The sequence below is a fragment of the Microcaecilia unicolor genome, chromosome 1 (assembly GCF_901765095.1).
Source record: "Microcaecilia unicolor chromosome 1, aMicUni1.1, whole genome shotgun sequence".
Taxonomy (NCBI): domain Eukaryota; kingdom Metazoa; phylum Chordata; class Amphibia; order Gymnophiona; family Siphonopidae; genus Microcaecilia; species Microcaecilia unicolor.
Genome location: NC_044031.1, coordinates 758131577 through 758152582, shown reverse-complemented (window position 1 = coordinate 758152582; position 21006 = coordinate 758131577). Strand labels below are relative to the sequence as shown.

The 21006-nt window shown below is 48.2% G+C and overlaps 1 protein-coding gene across 1 annotated transcript in view; it reads left to right on the top strand.

Moving 5' to 3' along the window:
- LOC115459907 (A disintegrin and metalloproteinase with thrombospondin motifs 17-like) overlaps positions 1 to 21006 on the top strand; it is a 393810-nt gene that overhangs the window by 65846 nt on the left and 306958 nt on the right. The window contains exon 6 of the mRNA XM_030189734.1: positions 9153 to 9236. Coding sequence (XP_030045594.1) covers positions 9153 to 9236 — 84 coding nt within the window. The remainder of the gene's footprint in view (positions 1 to 9152; positions 9237 to 21006) is intronic.

Here is a 21006-nt window from a genome sequence, read left to right as displayed (position 1 = left end):
TTGCGGGCACTGCAGGATTGCAATCCGTTATGTCGTAATGTGTTACCAATGGTTTTCGTGGTGACAGTGGTCCCAGCTGCCTTGAGATCATTGACAAGTTCCCCCCTTGTAGTTGTAGGCTGATTTCTAACCTTCCTCATGATCAAGGATACCCCACGAGGTGAGATTTTGCGTGGAGCCCCAGATCTTTGTCGATTGACAGTCATTTTGTACTTCTTCCATTTTCTTACTATGGCACCAACAGTTGTCTCCTTCTCGCCCAGCGTCTTACTGATGGTTTTGTAGCCCATTCCAGCCTTGTGCAGGTGTATGATCTTGTCCCTGACATCCTTAGACAGCTCCTTGCTCTTGGCCATTTTGTAGAGGTTAGAGTCTGACTGATTCACTGAGTCTGTGGACAGGTGTCTTTCATACAGGTGACCATTGCCGACAGCTGTCTGTCATGCAGGTAACGAGTTGATTTGGAGCATCTACCTGGTCTGTAGGGGCCAGATCTCTTACTGGTTGGTGGGGGATCAAATACTTATTTCCCTCTGCAGAATGCAAATAAATTCATATACTTTCCACAATGTGATTTTCCGGATTTAATTTGTGATGTGCTATCTCTCACTGTTACCAATAACCTACCCTTCAATTATGGGCTGCTCATGTCTTTGTCAGTGGGAAAACTTACAAAATCAGCAAGGGATCAAATACTTATTTCCACCACTGTATGCTCTTCAGGGCACAGACCGTAAAAGTCTGTCCAGCACTATCCCCGCCTCCCAAACACCAGCCCCGCCTCCCGATCTTGACTAAGCTCCTGAGGATCCATTCCTTCGGCACAGGATTCCTTTATGCTTATCCCACACATGTTTGAATTCCGTTACCGTTTTCATTTCCACCACCTCCCGCGGGAGGGCATTCCAAGCATCCACTACTCTCTCCGTGAAAAAATACTTCCTGACATTTTTCTTGAGTCTGCCCCCCTTCAATCTCATTTCATGTCCTCTCGTTCTACCATCTTCCCATCTCCGGAAAAGGTTCGTTTGCGGATTAATACCTTTCAAATATTTGAACGTCTGTATCATATCACCCCTGTTTTTCCTTTCCTCCAGAGTATACATGTTTAGTTCAGCAAGTCTCTCCTCATACGTCTTGTAACGCAAATCCCATACCATTCCCGTAGCTTTTCTTTGCACCGCTTCAATTCTTTTTACATCCTTAACAAGATACGGCCTCCAAAACTGAACACAATACTCCAGGTGGGGCCTCACCAACGACTTATACAGGGGTATCAACAACCCCTTTCTTCTGCTGGTCACACCTCTCTCTATACAGCCTAACAACCTTCTAGCTACGGCCACCGCCTTGTCACACTGTTTCGTCGCCTTCAAATCCTCAGATACTATCACCCCAAGATCCCTCTCTCCGCCCGTACCTGGAGCAGGGGTGTGGCTAGGGGGGCCTGGGCCCCTGCAAATTTCATCTGGGCCCCTGATTTGGCTGGTGGAGGTCCCCAACCCCCGCCAGCCGAAGCCTTCTTCTGCGCGGTCTCCGGGGCAGCTGCGTTCGCTGCCTACCCCCTGCTGTTCTTTCTTCTTGCTCCTCATGTGCACGCTGCCGCTCAGCCGTCTCCGGCGCAGCCACGTTCGCTGCCTGCCCCCTGCTCTTCTTTCTTCTTCCTCCTGTGCACGCTGACGCTCAGCGGTCTCCAGCGCAGCCACGTTCGCTGCCTGCCCCCTGCTCTTCTTTCTTCTTGCTCCTCCTGTGCACGCTAATGCTCAGGCAGTGAATGTGGCTGTGCCGGAGACTGCGCTGAAGAAGGGTTTGGGACCCCCGACAGCAAAGGCATTTGTTTATGAGGGGGCGAGGCGGCACTCAAAATGTGCCCCCAACCTCGGACTCTGGCCCCCTCCGCAATGGAGGGTTAAGTAATTTGCCCAAGATCATAAGGAACAGCAGTGGGATTTGACCCGGCCTCCTCTGGATGTCAAGACCACTTCTCTAACCACTTCACTCCCTTCATGGGAGCCAGCTCTGTGGCTGCTTGAGCAAGCCCAATATTGAGCAAATGTCTCCACTTTGTCCAAGTACCAGTAGCTTTGTGATGGGTTCAGCACCCCCAATCATTGTGAAAAGTTGGCTCCTATGTGTCCCTTCAGAGTACTCTTCAGATTAATCCTGTGAGCAGCTGTATCTTATCAATGGGATCCTAGCATGATCTCTGCAGAGCCTCTACCTGTTACTGAAAATCGGGGTTGAGTCTAGCACAGTGGTTGGGCGGCGGAGATAGAGGTGGTTCGGAGGCGGGGTTGGTGGTTCGGAGGCGGGGATAGTGCTGGGCAGACTTATAGGGTCTGTGCCAGAGCTGGTGGTTGGGAGGCGGGGTTGGTGGTTGGGAGGCGGGATAGGGCTGGCCAGACTTATACGGTCTGTGCACTGAAGAGGACAGTACAAATGAAAAAGTAGCACATATGAATTTATCTTCTTGGGCAGACTGGATGGACTGTGCAGGTCTTTTTCTGCCGTCATCTACTATGTTACTATGAGTCTAGCACAGTGCTTTTCTTGCTTCTGGAAGGACTTTGGCTGTAAATCGCCACTTGATCCTGACAGTATATAAATCAGCCTGGCAGGCTTTGTAATTGCAGTTTGCATTCGCTCCAGCAGCTGTTACAGAGGCGTGATTGATGTAAAAACCTCTCGAAAGAACAAGCAGCAACTTGAAGTCTTGAAGTTCACGATCTTTAAATGTGTTGGCATAGAAGAGAGGTTCCCCCCCCCCCCTCCCACCAGCTTTAAACGTGTTTGCAGTACAAAGCAGACCATAAACTTTCTTGATAAATTCCCTGTTTTCTTACCTAGGTAGATCTAAAGAAGGTGATAAGAGATCTCTTATTTTTATACTGCTGTCTACAGGGTTGTAAAGAGAGTGGGGGGGGGGGGGGGGGGGCTGAGGAGACTGGCAGTAAATTTGCTTTCTTCGGCCCTGCTAGAGGTCACTGCTCTAGCAAAATGAAAAGCCACAGCTAAGTAACCAGAAACCCAAAAAGAACTCCTATCTCGCCCGAGACATCAGAAGTAAATGATTTACTGGATAAATGCATATAAGGGACTGTCAGGGATAACTTAATAATTATACAGCTTCAAACGTTCCAAGGCCGTGGAATGGAGACATTTTGAGAGTTGAAGAATCAACACATCTCAAAAGCTTAAAAAGCTAAGTAGGTCATGTGATGCTCGCTAGCTGAGCAGACGTCTCATAGCCTTGCTTCGCTCCCGCTGTTCTAAATCTCTCCTTTTTTCTTGACTTAAGATCCCCGAACTGGCTCTAAACTTACCTGATCGGACACTGTACAATCGGTAGTGCATTTTGTGCTATTTAGAAGGTTCTGCATCATTTTGGTGAGGGGTTATGCCTGTGAAGACTCCGCGATCCGGGAAGAATCAAGTGCAGACTCTGAGCCCCAAGATGGCGACGCAGCAAGCAGGCCCCGCTCTGGTGGTGTTGTCAGCGGGGGCCATTCAGGAAATCACCCAGCAGATCACGGCTTCTATTATGAGCCAGCTTGATATAAGAGATTCTAGGGCGCTTGGCATGCCAAATAAAAGAAGCAATTAGACTACGAAACATATTGTCTTCCTGCCTATGTATCCAAAGCGGGATCATCTGCAACGGATATATAAGTTTAGGCAAAATAACCGTTTTGACTAGTGCAAACGCGAACCAAAAAATTCACCAGGAGATCCTTCTACCTACTGCAAAGTTGTTTTACAGCTTCCAGTTTCTCAATGATATTTTTCCTGTAAACCCATGCACCGTTTGCACTAAGATAAACTCCAAGATACTTAATGCCTTCTCCAGCCCACGACAAAGGAAAGTCTGGCGATGTTCTGCAGGTACATGAGCGAGTGATTGGTAAGGCCTCAGACTTTACAAAGTTTATACAGAGGCCTGAAAACGAGCCAAATGCTCGGATAATGGTCATTATCTGCGGCAAACCGAGAGACGCATTTTCAATTAGTAACAGCATATCATCTGCGAACAAATCTATACGGTATTCATGCCCGCCTACTGTAACACCCTTCAAGTCAGGGTCTTGCCGAATCCACGCAGCAAGGGGATCCAAGGACACCCTTGCCTAGTTCCTCCCCCCAGAGATATCACCTCAGTAAGATCATCATTGACAATGATTTGTGCCGTGGGGTTGCTATAAAAGGCCCTCATGCAATCCAGGAAGGCACTTCTAATTCCAAACTACTGCAACACCCAAAATAGGTACTCCCACGCTACCTTGTCAGAATGCCTTTTCTGCATCCAAACTAGCTAAGATTGCATCACCCGCATGCCGACTTCCTTCAAATAGAATGCGACTCACCTTCAAAATGTTAGCCGAAGCAAACCTACCCAGAACAAATCCCACTTGATCTGGATGAACTAGCTGTTTAACCTAGATGCCAAAATTGCCGCCAATATAGTTACCAGTGGCGTACCAAAGGGGGGGGCCGGTGGGGGCAGTCCGCCCCGGGTGCACGCCGCTGGGGGGGTGCCGCGTGCCTGTCGGCTCTTCGATGCTCCCTTTGCCCCGGAACAGGTTACTTCCTGTTCCGGGGCAGAGGGAGCATGAAAACGAAGAGCCGGCAGGTGCGCGGCACCCCCCCCCCCCAGCGGCGTGCACCCGGGGGGGGGTTCTTTCGCCGGTGGGGGGGGGGGGGCGTTGCGCTGTTCCGGGGGGGCGCTGCACCCGGGGGGGGCGGGGCGCATCGGCAATCCGCCCCGGGTGTCAGCCCCCCTAGGAACACGACTGATCGTTACATCCTGGTTAAGCAACGATATTGGCTGGTAAGAGCTCACCAGCTCAACATCTTTCCCAGGCTTCGGGGAGAACAGTAATATAAACATGATTTAAGGAGGAACCCATAACCTGAGACTCTCTAAGGTCATCGCACACAGAAACGAAGGAAGGAATAATTAGGTCCTGCAGGATTTTATAAAGCTCAGTGCCCAAGCCATCCGGACCCGGCGCCTTTGCCATCTTAGTTGTTTGATGACCCTCTGCACCTCTTGACCCTGCGGGGGTGCGTTAAGATGATCTAGCTGCGCTGCCGACAGGGAAGGAAGATCTAATTTGGCAAAAAAACTCCTCACAACGTACAGCAGAAAAAGAGCCTTTGCTGTAGAGAGTAGAGTAGAAATTCTCGCTGTATGGCAAGTGAGCCTGTATGGGAAGCCCCATTCGCCCCCTTAATTTTACTGATGTAACTCTTTGCCGACCTCTGCCTCACCAAGGAGGCAAGTAGCTTTCCCGTCTTATTGCCCACTGATGCAAACAGTATTTATATAATTTGACACTATAAAGCCCTCTTGCATCAAGGAGCTTCTGCATTTGCCTCTTGGAGTTCAAATAAACCTTGCACATAGCCTCCGAGGGGGACTGAATAAATAATCTTCTCGAGTCCCTCAGGTGAGCTGCTACATCGCACAATTCCCATTCTCGCCGCAATTATTTTCCCTTGGAGCACAGCTTTAGCAGCCTCCCAGTAAACCCGAGGTCCAACAGACTGGACATCATTTTCTGCCAAGTAGTCCAACCACCCTTGGACGAAAGTCGCGATCCTGATAAAGAGCAGGGTTCATACGCCAACGAGGGGCGCCTGGCATCCTCCCCCACCGCAAAGTTATCCACACCGACGCATGATCCGATACATCCGCCACCCCCACTTCTGCACGGTCAACCCCCCCGGATTAGGGTTTGAGGTATTAGGATGTAATCTAAGCGCGCGTGGACCCCATGGGGATGAGAGTAAAAGGTATAGTCCCGTTCATCCATATGGAGCAGACGCCAAATATCTATCACTCCTGTTACATCCGTCGCTCCCTCCGGCTGCTCCTCCGTGGGAAGCAAGAGCCGGCGTCCGCCACGGCGAAGACCGGCTCTCTTGAGGCCGCGGCGGGGAGCCGGGGCTTGCCCCGGTGATGGCCGCCCAGTCCGGGGCCGAGGCCGGGGGCCGGCGATCGCGGCTGCCGGACTCTCGATCGCCGGCTATGGGGGCTGTGCTTGCGCCAGTAGGGGAAATGGTGCCGAGGCGCGATGGCCGGCGTCTCCTTCACTCTCGGGCGCGGGAACCCGAAGCTCCGCCTCAGAGAAGTTAGATTGGGAGGCCAGTACTGTGGTCCCGCCGGGGAGGTCGGACAGAGCCAATCAGAAGGGTTCTATCGATAACCAGGTTCTGATTGGCCGGCTATGTCTACGGGGGCTGGGCGGTTGAATGCTGACAGTATTTAAGGAGCGGGCCTGAGATAGGACATTGCTTCAGGTTCTGTTTCCCGGGGCCAGTCTCCGCTTGTTCCTGTGCTCAGTTGGTTTCCTTGTAATTCTGGTTTTGACTTTTGGACTGTTCCTGGTTTTCTCTGCTAGCCGCCTGCCTTGACCCTTTTTGCCTGATTCTGACTACGCTATTAGCTGCCTGCCCTGAACTGTTGCCTGTTCTTGAACGTCTTCATTTTCATCTGCCCTCTTCACTCCTGGTTCCAGTCTGGGTCAGTTCGTCAACCCCGTGGTTCCAGAAGTCCCGTTGACCGCCTGCAGCTGGGGGCTCAACCCTTGGTGAACGGCGGTCGCCGCGGGTGAAGACTTGGGGTTGCACGGCTGTCCTTTGAGGTCCTTCGGGGCCTTGCGGGACCTAAGGGCTCACCTTCCTTGTGGACAAGACAACTCCCAATTCCTGGATAAGAAAATTTACTCTCTTCTTTTCATAGCCTTTCGAGAGTTTCTCTGGGGGTTTGCAATCTATCAATGGATCACTAGTGATATTAAAATCTCCTTCCATAATTAATGGATAATCATCAAAGGTTGCCAAGTGAGCCGCCAGGAGTGTGAAGAATTTATGCATGTAAACATTAGGGGCGTAGACGCTGCACAAAGCCACTTTAACACCCAGAAGCAGACCCGCCACAACCACAAAACACCCCTCAGGGTCTTGGCACAATTTATACATGGTGAAGGCCAAAGTTTTCCGGATTAATATAGAGACCCCTCTCTGCCTGCCATTATATGCAGCATAGAACAGATCGCATACCCAGTCTCATTTCAATTTAAGATGCTCAGCTTTTCCCAGATGAGTTTCTTGTAGTAACGCTACATCAGCGTGCTGTCTGTTTAACACTTGCAATACTTTAGTGCATTTGATAGGGGAGTGAATCCCATCAACATTTAAAGAAACCACCTTGAGATTAGCCGTTCTCCCTCACAAGCAGAACTACTACTACTTAACTACTTAACATTTCTAGAGCGCTACTAGGGTTACGCAGCGCTGTACAAAATAAAGAAGGACGGTCCCTGCTCAAATGAGCTTACAATCTAAAGAATGAAATGTCAAGTTGGGGCAGTCTAGATTTCCTGGGTAGAGGTTAGGTGTCGAAGGCGACATTGAAGAGGTGGGTTTTAAGCAGAGATTTGAAGATGGGCAGGGAGGGGGCCTGGCGTATGGGCTCGGGGAGTTTGTTCCACGCGTGGGGTGAGGCGAGGCAGAAAGGGCGGAGCTGGAGTTGGCGGTGGTGGAGAAGGGTACTGAAAGGAGGGAGTTGTCTTGAGAGCGGAGGTTACAGGTAGGAACGTAAGGGGAGATGAGGGTAGAGAGGTAAGGAGGGGCTGCAGATCGAGTACATTTGTAGGTTAGTAGCAGAAGCTTGAATTGAATGCGGTACCTGATCGGAAGCCAGTGAAGTGACTTGAGGAGAGGGGTGATATGAGTATATCGGTTCAGGTGAAATATAAGATGTGCAGAAGAGTTCTGAACAGATTGAAGGGGGGATAGATGGCTAAGTGGGAGGCACTCACAAATTTCTATAGTACTTATTTGTTCCCTGAAAGAGGATGGGGCTGCAGGTGCAGGCACACAGGGGGCTGTACCTGGGGGCAACACTGCACAGTCCTCAAAATTCTCTCTTGATTTTACTGAATTAGGTGGAAATGAGAGATGTTCTCTGCTGCCACAGAACCAAGGGAATGATAATAGAACTCATGGATTTGGCAACAGTAAGAGGGTCATTCCCTAATCACTGAAAGAGAGCTCGGGTTGCCTTGGGCATTTTCCCCAAGTAGGTCCTGGATTACCCCCTTGCCAGTCAGGTGTTCATGATGTCCACAATGAATATGCATAAGGTTGATTTGCCTAGACTTACCGCCATTGTATGCAAATCTCTTTCATGCCTATTCATTGTGGGTATCCTGAAAACCTGACTTGGGAAACGCTGTTACAGGCCCTGGCTGCGAACTCCTGAGGTTAGGTGAATTTAGGGTTACCGTATGTCCGGATTTACCCGGACATGTCCTCTTTTTGAGGACGTGTCTGGGCAACCGGGCGGGTTTTGCCAATCTGCCCGTTTGTCCGGATTTCTGGACAAACAGGCAGGTGGGCCGTCCTATGCTAGCCTTCCGGCCCTCCCCTCTCCTTACTTACTACTCTACTGCCCTGGTGGTCTAGTGACTTCTTCCGCCTTCGGGGCAGGAAAGAGCACCCTCTTTCCTGCCCGGAGCACTGCACTGCATCCTGTTGCTGATCTCGGCGCTGATTCAAAATGGCCGCCGAGAGTTGAAGCGACCTCACGAGACTTCAACTCTTGGCGGCCATTTTGAATCGGCGCCGAGATCAGCAACAGGATGCAGGGCAGCGCTCCGGCCAGCAAAGAGGGGGCTCTTTCCTGCCCCGAAGAGGTCACTAGACCACCATGGCAGTAGAGCAAGGGAAGGGGGGGAGGGGGGGTGATGGGGTGTGTGACAGGGGGGAGGGGAAAATGTGACAGGGCGGAGCGTGAAAGGGGCGGGGCATGTGTCCTCCTTTTTGGGGGACAAAATATGGTAACCCTACCCAGACGTTAACCGATCTCCAGACGATATTCAGACAGGTGCCTGGTTAACTCAGTGCGAGGGTGTGAAAGGGGGTGGTGCGGGGTGTGAAAGGGGGCGGGGTGGGTTGTGAAAGGGGATGGGATGTGGTGGGGGGCGAGGCATGAGTCCTCTTTTTGGGGGGACCAAATATGGTAACCCTAGGTGAATTGAGTTTTGGTTGAGAAAGGGCAGGCATCACGGATGGCCTCGGCTCGTGTGGTTTTGCATGTTCTGGAATGCAGGATGGATGTTGTAATGGATCCGTTTGTGTTTTGGCAGGTGTACAACATGTTTCAGCACCAGAGTCTTGGCATCAAACTCTACATTCAGGTCACAAAGTTAATCCTACTTCACAGCCGCCCGGTAAGTTGGAGTCTGCCCTGAGGAAGTAAAGTAGCTTCAGTGGATTTATACATGAGGTGTGGATTTTTGACATAAAATTCTGCAGCTACAGTTAGGTAAAGGCTGGGTTACGGCCTTTTTACTGAGGCTTTTTAGTAAAAATTTTGAGCACAGCCTTAGCCAGTCCATAATAGATCTGGAAACGAGACATTGAGCTTAGAGATAGTTTAAAAGAGCTGCGCCTAAATGTAAGCGTGTTCCCCAGTCCACTGCGCTATTCTATATACCGCACCTAGCTTTAGGTGCGTTAATCAGACGCATCAAGATTTTCAATGCCAGTTACAGAATCTGGCCCTTATTAGGTCAGTGCAAGGGGGCAGCGCGTAGGCGTAACTGTATGTGCTGTAAGCAGTGATGTAAGCCAGATCTTGCTGTGGAAGGGGAGACAGAGCCTGAGGTGGGGGGGCACATTTTAGTCTTCCCCCTGCCGCGTCGCCTCCCCCCTCCACCGCCTCACCGTACCCCACAACTGCAAATACCGGGTCTCCTCACCTCCCCCCACCGCCTTACCGCTCCCTCCGCCGCACCCCACAGCCGAAGCCTGCTTCAGCGTTGGTCTCCAGCACGCTGCATTCGCTGAACTGTGCTTTCTTCCTCATGCTCAGTTTCACTTAAAAGAACATGCACAACATCAGGAGAAAGGAAGCACAGGGCAGCGAAGACTGCAAGCCGGAGTGTGGCGCTGAAGAAGGCTTCAGCTGGCGGGGGTTGGGGACTCCTGCCAGCAAAGGTATTTGGTGCAGCGGGGGGAGGTGAAGAGACCGGTGCTGTGGAAGTCTTCGGCTGGCAAAGGTTGGGTACCCCCGCCAGCAAAACCAGGGGCTCGGACTAAATCTGGGGGTGCCCAGGCCCCCATTGCCCCACCTAGCTACGCCCCTGGGTGTAAGTGGGCAGTGCCTAAATATGAGCATGAAAATGCAGAAGCTAGTGTTGTATTTTTTCCACTGACTTTATACTACCCATTTGTACTTGGCCTCTGGCTACATAGTAAGATGTCTCATTGTATGGTAGGAACAGCATTAGCATCATATCTGTGCTATTTGAATGCTCAAGTGATTTAAACGGGCAGAAGCCTCTCCTACTTAAATTGCTTTGAATATTGGCCTACTGCCGCTGCTTTTGATTTTTACTGTTTTGATTTTTTTGTATTTTATTGTGTATGTTTGTTTGTATTTCCACCTTGGGTAAAGGCGGTATATAATTAATATTCTATTTAATATGAAAAATCAGCCTACTACTACTACTACTTATAATTTCTAAAGCGCTACTAGACGTACGCAGCACTGTACACTTGAACATAAAGAGACAGTCCCTGCTCGACAGAGCTTACAGTCTAATTAGGACAGACAAACAGGACAAATAAGGGATAAGGACAAAGAGTAGCAAGATTCCGAAATTCCACTGTAGCAAGATTCTGTGCGGAATCCCAAAGAGCAGCAAGATTCCGGAATTCCAAAGACTACCACTACTACTTATCATTTCTAAAGTGCTACTAGACGTACGCAGCGCTGTACACTTGAACATGAAGAGACAGTCCTTGCTCGACAGAGCTTACAGTCTAATTAGGACAGACAAACAGGACAAATAAGGGATAAGGACAAAGAGTAGCAAGATTCCGGAATTCCACTGTAGCAAGATTCTGTGCGGAATCCCAAAGAGCAGCAAGATTCCGGAATTCCAAAGACTACCACTACTACTTATCATTTCTAAAGTGCTACTAGACGTACGCAGCGCTGTACACTTGAACATGAAGAGACAGTCCTTGCTCGACAGAGCTTACAATCTAATTAGGTTTGGTGGTGGCCATTACAAACTTTAGCGTTGTTGTGTCGCTGAGATCAGGCAGTTACGTTGGATCTGGGAGGTATGTTTTTTTAAACAAGTGGGTCTTAAGTGTCTTTCTGAAGTGTAGATGGTCGTACATGGTTTTCAAGTCTTTTGGTAGTGTGTTCCATAGTTGTGTGCTGATGTAGGAAAAACTGGATGCGTAAGTTGATTTGTATTTGAGTCATTTTGTCTTTTAAAGAAATTAAGAGCTGTTAAAAGTTTCTTTGAATCTTGAGTCTTTCTACTCTTCTTGCAATCATTAGTTCGTTCTCAGATAGATTATAGTAACATCATTTATCTGGGTTGCACAAAGTCTCAGAGTGCCAAGATTCAACTTGTGCAGAATGCAGCCTCTAGTTTGATTTTCACAGTTTCTATGTTTGAAGCTATTACACCCCTTTTGGTGCAGCTGCACTGGTTGCCAGTTGATTGATAGATATATTTTAAACTTTGTATCTTTGTCTTTAAATTTTTGTGTGGTGATTTGTCTTCTTATATGCAAGCTCAGTTCCAGCAACTGCAGGGTGCATCTTTACGAACGAGGAGACAAACATTTTTATTAGGCATTCTTTCCATTCATACTGTTAGATTTCATGGGGTACATACTAGTACATGACTTTATTAGGCAGCATTGATGGGAACTCTCTTCCTTTAAGACTGGAGTCTAATTGTCTTTTATTTTGAAACTTGTTTAAGACATTTTTATATAGGAGGTTTGTATTGCAAATAATTTGATGTTTTGTACTTATGTATTATGGAATTCCTAGATTTGACTTCAATTGGCAAAATACTACTACTACTACTATTTAGCATTTCTATAGCGCTACAAGGCATACGCAGCGCTGCACAAACATAGAAGAAAGACAGTCCCTGCTCAAAGAGCTTACAATCTAATAGACAAAAAATAAATAAAGTAAGCAAATCAAATCAATTAATGTGAACGGGAAGGAAGAGAGGAGGGTAGGTGGAGGCGAGTGGTTACAAGTGGTTACTAGTCAAAAGCAATGTTAAAGAGGTGGGCTTTCAGTCTAGATTTAAAGGTGGCCAAGGATGGGGCAAGACGTAGGGGCTCAGGAAGTTTATTCCAGGCGTAGGGTGCAGCGAGACAGAAGGCGCGAAGTCTGGAGTTGGCAGTAGTGGAGAAGGGAACAGATAAGAAGGATTTATCCATGGAGCGGAGTGCACGGGAAGGGGTGTAGGGAAGGACGAGTGTGGAGAGATACTGGGGAGCAGCAGAGTGAATACATTTATAGGTTAGTAGAAGAAGTTTGAACAGGATGCGAAAACGGATAGGGAGCCAGTGAAGGGTCTTGAGGAGAGGGGTAGTATGAGTAAAGTGACCCTGGCGGAAGATGAGACGGGCAGCAGAGTTTTGAACCGACTGGAGAGGGGAGAGGTGACTAAGTGGGAGGCCAGCAAGAAGCAGATTGCAGTAGTCTAAACGAGAGGTGACAAGGGTGTGGATGAGGGTTTTGGTAGAGTGCTCGGAAAGAAAGGGGCGGATTTTACGGATGTTGTAAAGAAAGAAACAACAGGTCTTGGCGGTCTGCTGGATATGAGCAGAGAAGGAGAGAGAAGAGTCAAAGATGACCCCAAGGTTTCGAGCTGAGGAGACAGGGAGAATGAGAGAGCCATCAACAGAAATAGAAAACGGGGGGAGCGGGGAGGTGGGTTTGGGGGGGAAAATGAGAAGCTCGGTTTTGGTCATATTTAATTTCAGTATTTCAATATTACTACTACTTAACATTTCTAGAGCGCTACTAGGGTTACGCAGCGCTGTACAATTTAACAAAGAGAGCCAGTCCCTGCTCAAAGAGCTTACAATCTAATAGACAAGTGAACGGTCGGTCCAATAGGGGCAGTCAAATTGGGGCAGTCTGGATTCACTGAACGGTAAGGGTTAGGTGCCGAACGCAGCATTGAAGAGGTGGGCTTTAAGCAAAGACATTATCATTGTATAATATTTTTTATTGTGTCTGATCTTTTAAGAAATCTGATCCCCAATTTTTACCCCTATCCCCCCCACCCTTTTCCATCTTCCTGTCCCTAGTTTTCCACCTATCATTTTAACAATATCAAATAAGGAGAGGAAGTGACGTCACGAAACTGAATGGCTGCTTAGTCCCGGAGCTCCGTTCCTACCTCTGCGAAAAAGGCACTATTCGCTATAAATTAATCTCTCACAACATTCGCATGAAAGGCGAACTGGTGCTGAATTAATTGAATCCAGAAAAATGAGTAAAAGAAGCGGCGCGCTGCATCGGGAGAGCGAGCGTCTGTCGTCGAAGCAACCGGATCGAGGCCTAGCGCACCCCGCCTCCCCCAAGGTATGCAGACTCCCAGAAGTTAGCCAGATTTCGCCTCGCGAAGTGCGCTGCGAGCCCATCCCCGCTCAGGCTCCCTCACAGGAACTGACTCAATGCTTGGAGGCACTCAGGGCTGAAATTGTTGCGTCAAAAGACGAAATCCTGGAGCATGTGGATGCTCTGAGCGCCGAAATGAGGGAGCTGGGGGGGAGGGTTGAAGCTTTGGAAGAGCGCGCAGACGAGCTGGGGGAGAGACACGACGAGACAGACAAACGCTTGCAAAAATTGACAGACCAGGCGGAGGATCTGCGTTTGAAATTAGATGACCTTGAAAACAGGGGGCGCAGGCAAAATCTTCGCTTTCGAGGAGTTCAGGAAAATGGAGACCAGGAAGATGTCCAGACAGTGGTGCGATCTATATGTGCACAGTTGATGGGCCCAGATTTTGATACCAGTGAGATAGAAATGGACAGAGCTCATAGAGCGCTTGGGCCTGCGAGGGACAACAGACCGCGAGATATTGTGGTGCGTTTTACCACCTATGCTTGCAAAGAAAGGATTTGGCAAAAAGCTCGACAATCCACCAACCTTGAATTCAAGGGGGCCCGCGTTGCGGTCTACCAGGATCTTTCTCTGTACACCTTGACCTTGAGAAGGAACATGAAGCCGGTCATAGAGGTCCTAACTAAGGAAAAAATATTGTACAGATGGGCATTTCCGTTTGCAATTTGCTTTGAGATTAAAGGGGAGAAACTCCGCTGTCGCACTGTGGAGGCAGCATGGAAGAGCCTTTACGAGGTGGGATTAACATCTACAGAGAGTCCGCCGACGGAGTTGGCTCCCGCAACAAAAGCACGGCTGCAGAGATGGAAAAGAGTTGAAAAAGGAGCAAAGAAACCACGAAACCAGACCTGAGAAGCACCAACTGGACAGTGTGGTGCAAAGATAGCTCTGGAGTTCAAAGCCCCAGCAGGGGAAGTGATGACTTTATGATTAAGGGAGAGTGAGAGTGACTTAAACATTATCATACGAAATAAGACAGTGGATTTTCATATGTATCTGAGAAGATAAGTGGAGGGGGGGACGTGAGAAGGAGGGGATTGAGGGGTTCCGTTTATTTTGGGTTAAAAAATTGTAGTATAAAAAAAAAAAAAAAAAAAAGGTTGGAAATCAGTTAGTGGAGTTTCTTCTTCAAAATCCCAAGCAGTATCTTAAGGAGCTGCTTGGTGGGTTGTTAAGAGGGAAGGGAAGGGAGGGAGGCAGGAGGGGAGAAGGAGTTAGGGTGGGTATGGATGGGGGGGAGGGGATAGTAAGGGTAGGGAATAGTAGGGGAGAGAGGGAGCTAGAGTTAGGATTAAGCCTTCCCGGGGTTATAATTTATTGTTCACTGTACCGAAATATAAATGGTTGATTTTAGGGTTTGCACATACAACATAAAGGGGCTGAACTCTCCATATAAGAGGCACGCACTGATGCGGGAGTTGAATTTGATGAGACCGCGGGTTGTTTTCCTGCAGGAAACTCATTTTCAGCGAAGACACGAAGGGCTTTTGAATTTTAAACAATACCAGCAAGTGTTCTGTGCCTCCGATGTGGCTGGTTCTAAAAAACGTGGTGTAGCAATAATGTTTCATAAAGACACTCAGGTACAAGTCTTACACTCTAGAAAGGATAAGGAGGGCAGATTTTTGCTATTGCACGTGATGTTGGAGCAGGAGGAATGCACATTGGCTAATGTATATGCCCCGAATGAGAGGCAGGATAAGTTTTTCATGCGCCTGAGGAAGGAACTACAGGCCTTTGCTAAAGGTAAACTGATTGTGGCTGGTGATTTTAATGCCACCATGCAGCCAGGTTTAGATAGGTCAGCTCCTCCTGCTCTGATTGACCGTAAAAATTCTAGTGCTTTAAACTATTTGGTCGATGAGATGGGTTTATATGATCCCTGGAGAATTGGGAATACCAGGGGGAGGGAGTACACCTTTTACTCAACAGTACACCTCTCTTACTCCAGAATTGACTATGTTTTCTTGGACAAGGCATTGTCGATTGGAGGGGGAGGGGCTAATATAGGTCACATAACGATTTCAGATCACGCTCCAGTCTGGGTCAATATTCCATCATTGAGGGAGGAGCAGCGTGACAGAAGATGGACGATTAATAATTCTCTATTACAAGACCCGGAGCTGGTGGGGAGATTTTACCCAGTACTAAAAGAGTATTTTGACATTAATATAGATTCTGGACCATCTCTGGGTACAGTTTGGGATGCATTTAAAGCAGTAGCGAGAGGGTTTTTTCTCAAGCAGGCTGGTCAAAAAGCTCGAGTTCATAAGGAACGCCTGTCTAAATGTATGGATAAATTGGGGGAGCTAGAGCTTAAATATAGAGATACTGGGTCGGTGGCCGATTATCGGAGGCTGCAGGCTATGAGACTGGAGGTGACTGATCTGCATGAGGATAGTTTGAAATTTGTGCATGCAAGGCTTAACCAGGTGTACTATGCAGGTGCTAATAAACCTGGAAGATTATTGGCCACTAAGTTACGAAAGATGAGATCTGACCGAAATATACTAAGGATGAGGGGTACTAGAGGTGAGGTGGTGCACAAATCCACACAAATCAGAGATTGTTTTGCACAATATTATGAACAATTGTATCGAGAGGATGCTGCTGTACAGATTGATAAAATAGATGAATATTTGGAGGCGAGGGGCTTGAATGTGCTTTCTGAGACACAGAGATTGGACCTGGACCGACCGGTGGGAGTAGATGAAGTTATTCAGGCCATCAAGAATCTGCCAACGGGGAAAGTGCCGGGGCTAGATGGTTTTACAAACGAATTTTATAAGACATTTGTAACCCAACTAGCGCCCTATTTGACTTTGATCGTTAATTCGGTGCGAGAGGGAGCTCCACTGCCATTGACGATGTTGGAGGCATGGGTGGCAGTAATACCAAAGCCTGGTAAGGATAGAACTGAATGCTCTTCGTACCGCCCAATATCGATACTCAATACGGACGTAAAAATTTTGGCGAAGGTCCTGGCCACTAGGCTGGGGAGGCTCTTGCCTTGTTTAATTCACCCAGATCAGGTAGGCTTTGTAGCTAACAGACAAGCTATGGATAATATCCGGAGAACAGTGGACCTTTTATATGCAACTCGGACGAGGGCTAACCCGGTGGTTTTACTGGGGCTGGACGCTGAGAAAGCCTTTGACCGGGTCCACTGGGGGTTTCTTGACAAGGTCCTAGCTAGGGCTGGGATAGGTACCCAATATAGAACTTGGATTAGGGCATTATATACGGGGCCACGGGCTTGTGTGAGGGTGAATGGGGGACACTCGGCGATGTTTCAGCTAGGAAGGGGTACGAGACAGGGGTGCCCGCTGTCTCCCCTACTCTTTGCTCTGGCAATGGAGCCCCTGGCGGAGGCGATTAGAAAACATCCAGACATAGCCGGGGTGAAGGTGGGAGGACAAGAATATAAAGTAGCGTTGTTTGCTGACGATGTCCTCCTGTCATTAACAAACCCGCTGATCTCCTTACCTAACCTCATGAAAGTGATACGGGAATACGCTGAAATTTCAGGATATAAACTTAATGCTAGTAAGTCTATAGGAATGGCAGTTGGGGTGCCTTCGAGTGTAATGGAGACTTTGAAGACATCCTTCCCTTTTAAGTGGGAGGAGAGTGCATTGAGTTACTTGGGTGTGAAGATCACTAGTAATATAGCCGCTCTGTTTGATAATAACTACCAAGCCCTTAAGAGGGAGATACAGAGGGATCTGGACAGATGGTTGGGTGTGGGACTGTCTTGGTTCGGGCGCATTGCAGCAATTAAAATGAACGTCTTGCCCAGGCTGCTATACCTGTTCCAGGTCTTGCCTTTGAAGGTGTGTAGATCCTTCCTGTCTGGCCTTCAGGATATTTTGATCCGATTCATTTGGAATCATAAAAGACCACGATTGCCCCGAACATTGCTATACAAGAGTAGGAGGGAGGGAGGCCTCGGAGTCCCCAACCTGACGTGGTATTATTGGGCGGCCCAGGCGAGAGGTGCTATAGACTGGTTTAGAGGGGAGGACCATAAAAGATGGGTGGCTATAGAGCAAGCTTTGGTGGGCTCGCGACCCCTGAACCATTTAATGTGGCTACCTAGTAAACATAGAGGAAGGACAGACAGATTTCCTCCCACAGTCCAGGCTACGTTTCATTATTGGGACTCTATGTTCACAGACCGTCAACCGATATTATCAGGCTTAGCCCCAATTGCAGATAACCCCTCCTTTGAACCGGGTGTGGGCAGTAGACCTTTCAGTGACTGGGCTGTAGCAGGCCTGGATTTGTTAGGGCAGTTACATGTGGGTGATAGGGTGACCCCTTTTGAGAACTTGATGAGAGATTATGGACTTAGCTCCGGTGATCACTATGCCTACTTGCAGCTTCATCACTTTCTCAAGGGACCTGTTTATGGTATATGCTTAAAACGTGACACACACCCGATGGAGGAGATTTGTGTAGACACGAAGCGTACGAAGGGTCTGATATCCTTTTTATATGATTACTTAATGCGGCTTTCGAAACCGCATGTATTACATAGACAGAGATGGGAGCAAGAACTACAATTTACACTTCCTAAGGCCAATTGGTTGACTCTGGAAAAGAATATTAGGAAGGTATCATTAGCAGTGGCCTTACAAGAAAATGCGGTTAAGGTGCTTTACAGATGGTACTTGACTCCTGCTAGACTACACCACATGAATGCTCAAATATCACTTAGGTGCTGGCGAAACTGTGGAGAGGTGGGAACTGCAGGGCACATTTGGTGGAAATGTCTGAAAGCACAAGCTTATTGGAGAGGGATTCAAGCACGCCTTCAGGGATGGATTGGCAGGTCTGTGCAGTGGCATCCCTCGATCTTTTTGCTGGGGGCACGACCTGAAGGTCTTGAAGCCCACCAGTGGCTCCTGGTGCGGGCCACTCTCAATGTGGCAAGGGTGAATTTGGCTCAAAGCTGGAAATCCCCTATGGTCCCCTCAATGGTAAGATGGATAACCAAGGTTCGCTATACCTGTGAAATGGAACGGTTGACTGCCGTAAAACGAAGAATGTTGCCTAAATGGCAGAGAATTTGGGAACCCTTTTTGGCTAAGTGCGTAGAATAATATATGTTTTGGATGTTATAAGAAATAAGAGGGAAGACGGGTGGGAGGGGGGAGGGAGGTTTAGAGTTGATAGAGGGGGGAAGGGATATAAAGGTGGGGTAGATGTAAATGTAAAATCATAAAATCTTTGAAGTACTGCGAGCTCCATATCTGAAACTGTTAATCTGCTAACACTGTTATTAGTTATCTTGATTAGTTTGACCTGGATTGAAAGTGAATCACTATACCTTATGGATATTATGTAAAGAAGGTTAAAACTTATGTTTGATTAACAATGTTGAATAAAGACTTCTATAAATTAAAAAAAAACAATATCAAATAAATTCTTGGCATAACGAACAATGTTATTTTTTAAGACTCTTATCAGTTGAGAATCATCTATGTAATATCAGAGGCACATAAATTGTTTAATAATAGATTTAATCTTTATTTTATGTATTTGTTGCATTTGTATCCCACATTTTCCCACCTATTTGCAGGCTCAATGTGGCTTACATTGTACCGTATTGGCGATCGCCAGTTCCGGTCTAACGGTTACAAAGTGAGTAATGGTATAATAAGGTTTGTATGTACAGGACACAATAGTGGATCATAGGGAGGGGGAGTTATGTTTTGTCCATACGCTGTTTGGTTTCGCATGTGTTGCAGGGTTTAGGTATTTAGGTTGGGTTGGTAGGGTCAGTAGGGTATGCCATTTTGAACAGATTAGTTTTTAGGTGGTCATACGTTGTATTTACGGCTTTAGTTAATGCGTTCCATAGTTGTGTGCTTATATAGGAGAAGCTGGATGCATTAGTTGATTTGTATTTGAGTCCTTTGCAGTTTGGGTAATGGAGATTCAGGTATGTTTGTGCTGATTTTGTTGTGTTTCTAGTTGGTAGGTCTGTGAGGTCTGTCATATACCCCAGGGCTTCGCCATAGATAATTTTGTGAACCAGTGTGCAGATTTTGAATGCAATACGTTCTTTGATAGGGAGCCAGTGCAGTTTTTCTCAGAGGGGTTTGGCGCTTTCGAATCGTGTTTTTCCAAATATAAGCCTTGCTGCCATGTTTTGGGCGGTCTGAAGTTTCTTTATGATTTGTTCTTTACATCCCGCATAGGTTCCGTTGCAGTAATCTACATGACTTAGTACCATAGTTTGCACCAGGTTGCGGAATGTATCCCTCGGGAAGATGTACCCCCTGATTCCGTAAAGGTCGCCCAAATATGGACGCAGTACTGTGGTGGCTGTGCAACTTAATTGGTTAATGAGTTGTTACCAACACTGATTAGATGCGAGCAATCAATTATTGACGTCAGTTGGCAGCAATTAGGATTTGCCTGCGCATCTGCGCGGTATTCTATAACGCAGGGTGTCAAAATCCCAGAAGGAGACATGGCCATGGGAGGAGCAAGGGTGGGTCGGGGTGTTCTGAACATTTGGGCACTGTGTTAAAGAATACTTGGGTTTACGTGCCCAATTTGTGCACCTGGTTTCAGCAGGTCTAAGTCCCTTGTGTTCAAAGTTGGGCATGGGTCCCTTTTATATGAGTATGTTCTGTGTAAAGATGAGGGAGGAGGGAGAGAGAAGTGGGGGGGGGGGGGGACAAAACAAAGGGAATTTGAATTTGGACAACATAAAACTGTTGGTTGCATGGTATCCTCATCCACTGGGGAGGGAGGGGGCTATTACTTTGGGTCTGCTGTAAAAGTTAAGAGGATTGTCTTATTGTACAGTTATTTATTTATGTATTTACTAGTATAAAAGGCCCGTTTCGGAAGGCAATGAAACGGGCGCTAGCAAGGTAATTCCCCCTCCCCCCGCAGCGTCCTTCCTGTCTCCCCTGCCCCCCCTGCAGCCACCCATCTGGTCTCAGGACCCCCTCCCCACCAACCCTCATCTGCCCCTGCAGCCACACATGTGTAGCGGCCCTCCTCTCTCCCCTGCTCCCCCTGCAGCCACCCATGTCCAGCAACCCTCCTCTCCCCCTGCAGCCACCCATGTCCAGCGACCCTCCCCTCGGGCACATCAACCCTCTCGCCACCCGCAGCCGCCAATACTAACGCTGTCCGGCCGCTGCGTCTCCTGTTGAGCAGCAGCAGCCGGTACAAAAAGAAAAAAAGCCAAAAAAAGATTTTAAACCTGAAACACGGCTCCGTAGACAGCCATCTGGCATTGGCTGTCATCTCTGCAGCCGCTCCTCCTCTCCCCTCTGACGTCGCTGCGCTCCTCTGGTGTCTTCCTGCAGGGGCAGTGACGTGGAGGGGAGAGGAAGAGCGGCTGCAGTGACGACAGCCAATGCCAGATGGCTGTCTACGGAGCCGCGTTTCAGGTTAAAAAATCTTTTTTTGGCTTTTTTCTTTTTGTACCAGCCGCTGCTGCTCCACAGGAGAAGCAGCAGCGGCCGGACAGCGTTAGTATTGGCGGCTGCGGGTGGCGAGGGAGTTGA